Source organism: Solea solea, unplaced genomic scaffold, assembly GCF_958295425.1.
Source record: "Solea solea unplaced genomic scaffold, fSolSol10.1 scaffold_41, whole genome shotgun sequence".
NCBI classification, from domain to species: domain Eukaryota; kingdom Metazoa; phylum Chordata; class Actinopteri; order Pleuronectiformes; family Soleidae; genus Solea; species Solea solea.
In genome coordinates this window covers 380,001-385,000 of record NW_026704052.1, presented here as the reverse complement: position 1 = coordinate 385,000, position 5,000 = coordinate 380,001, and the positions used below count along the sequence as shown (strand labels likewise).

The 5,000-nt window shown below is 39.0% G+C and overlaps 1 protein-coding gene across 1 annotated transcript in view; it reads left to right on the top strand.

Annotated features, from left to right (window-relative positions):
• Positions 1–2,628, top strand: part of LOC131450070 (uncharacterized) — a 2,840-nt gene extending 212 nt beyond the window's left edge. The window contains exons 1-2 of the mRNA XM_058622186.1: positions 1–2,333; positions 2,576–2,628. The exon at positions 1–2,333 is cut by the window's left edge and continues 212 nt beyond it. Coding sequence (XP_058478169.1) covers positions 1–2,125 — 2,125 coding nt within the window. The 3' untranslated portion in view covers positions 2,126–2,333; positions 2,576–2,628. The remainder of the gene's footprint in view (positions 2,334–2,575) is intronic.
• Positions 2,629–5,000: the final 2,372 nt, after the last annotated feature.

Here is a 5,000-nt window from a genome sequence, read left to right as displayed (position 1 = left end):
GGATCAGGATGATGACCCAGATTTTAATAAAGAAGAAGATCAAAAAGAAGGACAGGAGGAAGATCAGGATGATGGCTATGAGGAAGATCAGGATGAAGATCAAGAAGAGGATCAGAAAGATGATCAGGATGATGACTGGGAAGAAGGACAAGATGATGACCAGGAAGAAGCTCATGAGGAAGATCAGGATGGTGACCATGAGGAAGATCAGGATGATGACCATGAGGAAGATCAGGATGATGATGATCAGGAAGAAGATCCACTCAAAGGCAAGTTCACAATCAGAAAAAAAAAGAACCTAAGAACGTATGTGAAGGGGCAAAATAAGAAAACAAAGACAACCAAAACTGAAGTTAGTGTTAATGTGACTGTTAAGACATGTACAAAAAGAAAAGACAACAAAAGATCATGGGACAAAAAACATTATTGTTTGTATTGCCATCAGCCAAATAACAAGATGGCGAGGCACTTGCAGAGGAAGCATATGGAGGTAAAGGATGTGGCACATGCATTCAGCTTTGCATCAAAGTCACCACAAAGAAAAGTTCTTTTAGAACAAATTAGAAGGAAAGGAGATTTTAAGCACAATGTGAGGGTCCTGGCTGAAGGCAAAGGACAGATAGTAACTGTAAAGCAGCCGTCTCATAAAACATCTGCATGGCACTATTTGCCTTGTAAATTCTGCTACGGCATGTTTTCTAGGACTGATTTGTGGAGACACCAGGGATCATGTAAACTTAAAACCAGCAGTGAGACAGACAACAAGAGAAAGACCAGAGGGGCAGTACAGAGTGTTTCAGCACGCCTGCTTCCTATAATGGCTTCATCTAGTGGATGTCAGGCTATTATTAATAAAATGAGACAGGATGACGTGTCCTTCCACATCAGGGGCGATTCATTGATCTGCAACTATGGGGAATCACTTTATGCAAAACATGGTCGTGTGAAGTCCAAGCACAACTATATATCTCAAAGAATGAGGGAGCTTGGTAGATTCATGTTGACTGCCAAAGCTATGGACAGTACTGTGAGGACTTTGGAAGACATATGTGTCCCCAAGAAATTTCTGCTTGTGGTCAATGCAGCCAAGAAATTAACAGAATTCAGTCCAAGCAAAAATGAATATGGGAAACCCTCAACAGCAGTGAGAGTGGGATTCTGCCTGAAAGGAGCAGTGGAGGTGTTGATTGGGCAAAGTCTCATGAACGATGATGACCTGGCAGAAAAAAAGGCAAAAAAGTTTTTGGAGCTGTTGGAAAAAAATTGGAAAACTCATGTTGCGGTATCTGCTCACCAGAGCATGCAGGAGAAGAGGTGGAACAAACCCGATGACATTCACCTCACAAAAAATGTCATGGCACTTAGAGATCATCTCAGGATGGTGGAAGACAAAGCCAGAGCTGAACTGGAGCAGCAGCTGAGTTTGACTGCATACAAGGTGTTAAATGAGAGCATTCTGGCACAGCTGATTGTTTTTAATAAGCGTCGTGAAGGAGAAGCATCGCGCTTGACTCTCGAAGCCTACAAAAAAGTCAACACTAATCCTATCAATGAGGACATTTACAGCACTCTGTCTCCTTTAGAGAAGGAACTGAGCAAACAGCTGACTCGCATCGAGGTCCGAGGAAAAAGAGGGAAGAAGGTTCCTGTTTTTTTCACACACAGGATGATGGAGTCAATCCAAGTGTTGTTGAAATGGAGAGATGAAGCTGGTGTTCCCACTGAAAATCCCTACCTCTTTGCCAGAGCTGGTGTGCTGACGAACATACGTGGCTGCGACTGTCTGCGGAAATATGCAGAGGAGAGCAAAGCAGAAAACCCTGAGCTCCTCAGGTCAACTAAACTAAGAAAACAGGTGGCCACACTTTGCCAGCTCCTGGATCTTGACGAACAAGAGCTGGAACAAGTTGCTCGGTTCATGGGTCATGACATCAGAGTTCACCGGGACTTTTACAGACAGACTGACAAAACCTTTCAGATAGCAAAGATTAGCAAGCTTTTGTTTGCTATGGAACAAGGCAGTAGCACCTTAACAGGGAGGAACTTTAACACACTCCATCCCTCTGTGTCTGGTATGTATGTACACACACTGTTGTTTTTATGTACACACCATGTTGTTGTGTAACAGCTGTCTGTGTTGTTGTTTTTTGTCAACACCTATAGCTGGACACTAGTTTGATAAATACACAAACTACATATTTCTACCTGTACAGAATTGTTTCTTTAAAATACTCTGTATTAATATTTGACTGTTGGCTTTTTCTCAGGTGAAAGTCCCACACCGACACAGAGTCATGTGACCTCTCCGATAGAAACAGATGAAGAGGATGAAGGTAAGGTTTGAAAAACTAAAAACTCACTCTATTTTTATCTTGTCTCTGTTAGAGCTTCAGCAATTCATTCATTCACTTTCAAAAAGTGTATTAAAGGTTATAATATTTGCTTGTCAAATGTAAGAATAATGTCTGAGTTACAAATGAAATGTTTTTACTATTTTCAGTTGTTTTTCTCACATACAGTGAATTCCTTTCACACACATACGGAATAATGTCTGTGGGTTTGTTTGTTTTGTCAGATAAAGGTCGTGACCTCTGTTCCCCTGCCCCCTGCAGTGAGGATGATGGTGAGTTGTTTGTTTTCATGGATTTTATATAAAAAAAAAAACTTCAGGAGTGATACTTTTCTCTTAAGTGTATGAATTACTTGTCATAATTATCATTGTTATTATTGTTTATAATTATTATTTTAAAAACAGGTCTTATTTGTGTACAATATCTTTCTTTATGTCCCAATATCTTTATTATTCATTATTTTTTCAACAATTGTTTAATAATGTTTACACATGAACCTCCACTGATGTGTGTTTATGGATTTTTATGTGTTTCTGTTGTAGATGAGAACCTGAGTTTCAGTCAGAAACCTTCTCAGAAGAAAAGAAAGAAGTCTGTGAAAGCAAGAGGTCATTTCCTGTGAACTTGACAAACATACTTTGACTTCACTTACTCCACAGATTAATAAAATATCTTTGTTTTTTTTTTTTCAGACAAAAGCTCTAACCTCATCTCTAAAAAGAGACATGCCCCCTGCCCTGAGGATGATGATGATGATGATGGTGAGTTTTGTGTGTTTTAATCAGGAAATCTATAAGAACTATGTAAGGGAGACTGTGACCACACACACACACACTCACATACAGACCCTCCATCCACCCAGTTCCTACCACTTTATCCTCCACATGAGGATTGTGGGCTTCTGTAAGATATTTAAGTAAAAAGTTAAGGTTTTGATTAGGCCTTATATTACAATTCAGTTTCACTGTTCATCTTCAATCATCACTCTGTGTCTGAAGTGTGGACAAGGACGTGTCCTTGTGATCTCTGTGTCTTTTCAGACTGACTTTAGTTAATTAATTAACATTATTTGGTAACACTGTCAAACCATCACAACACAAGACAGTGAATGACAGCAGAGAGAAAGGCGGGGCTATGACATCACTGTTTTGTGTTCACAAGTAATGTAGTGCAGTAGTGTATTTTTTTGTGGTTTCTTATCTGTAATCTTTTTGTTTTGTTTGATTTTCAGACCAAGGTCCTGAACTCTTCCACCCTAGAAAGAGACCTACCCCCTGCAGTGGGTTAGGGTTGGATGGACATACAGATAATTGTAAGTTATGGGAGTTTGTTTGTTTTATTCTCTGAAATTTGAACACGAGTAGCCAAATGAAATACACATGACCCTGACTATTCTGACCAGAGATCTACATAATAAAGGGTAGATGTTTCGTCTGCACTGCTGGCCAGTGGAGTGGAATTTCGGCACAAGGGCGACCATCTTGCCAGAGTCAGCTCGCTCACCCATAACATGTGTTATAGAGGTACATGGACACATGTTATGGTTCTTTAAAAAGTCCATGTACCTCTACAACACATGTTACGGTCATTTAAAAAGTCCATGTACCTCTATAACACATGTTATGGTTCTTTAAAAAGTCCATGCACCACTACAACACATGTTATGGTTCTTTAAAAAGTCCATGCACCACTACAACACATGTTACGGTTCTTTAAAAAGTCCATGCACCACTACAACACATGTTATGGTTATTTAAAAAGTCCATGTATGGGTGAGTGAGCTGACAGTGGCAAGATGGCCGCCCTGTGCCGACATTTGACTCCTGACTATGGTCTGTATTACTGACTATTTGTGTGATTTCATTGATTAACAGCTGCATTCATCTGTTCCTGTTATAGACCAAAGTCCAACATCTAGTCATACCCAAAGTCCTTCAAAGAAGAAGGAAAACACAAAACAAATGAAAGAAACAGGCAAGTTGTTTTAAACCAAAAGAAAAAGCATTTACAGTCCAGACTGTTTATATCTTCATCTTCTGTCTATTACAGAACTACCCAAAGTAGTGAGGAGGGCATGGAGTGAAGCAGAGAAAACTGCAGTTCGTAAGCATTTGCTTAATTTCATTGAAAAACGCAGAGTTCCTGGGAAGGAAGCCTGCATGAGATGCAAAGAGAGCAAATTTGTGCATTTAGGCTGTTTGAGCCAATTATGTTCATAAGACATATATATATATACATATATATATATATATATATATACATACATATATACGTACATATATATATATATATGTATCAGGTCTTCCTGCGGGAGTTTGCATGTTCTCCGTGTGAGTTTTTTTTCCTTCAACAATTTAAAAACATGCAGGTTAAATGTTGAAATGTTGACATAATTGACTGTAAGTGTGATTGTGAGAGGGAAAGGTTGTCTCTGTGATGGACTGGCGACTTGTCCAGTGTCTGACACCCACTTCTCACCACACCTCTGACCCTCATGTGGGAATTTCGAAAATATTCAATAAAATGATTACAGTCAATGTTTGAATTTGCAGCTTTATTGGCTTTTTTAAATGTTGATTTAAATTTTCTAACATTAGTTCCGATTTCATTTTTTTATTTATTTGGATCATCATATTTTATCTTAAATTT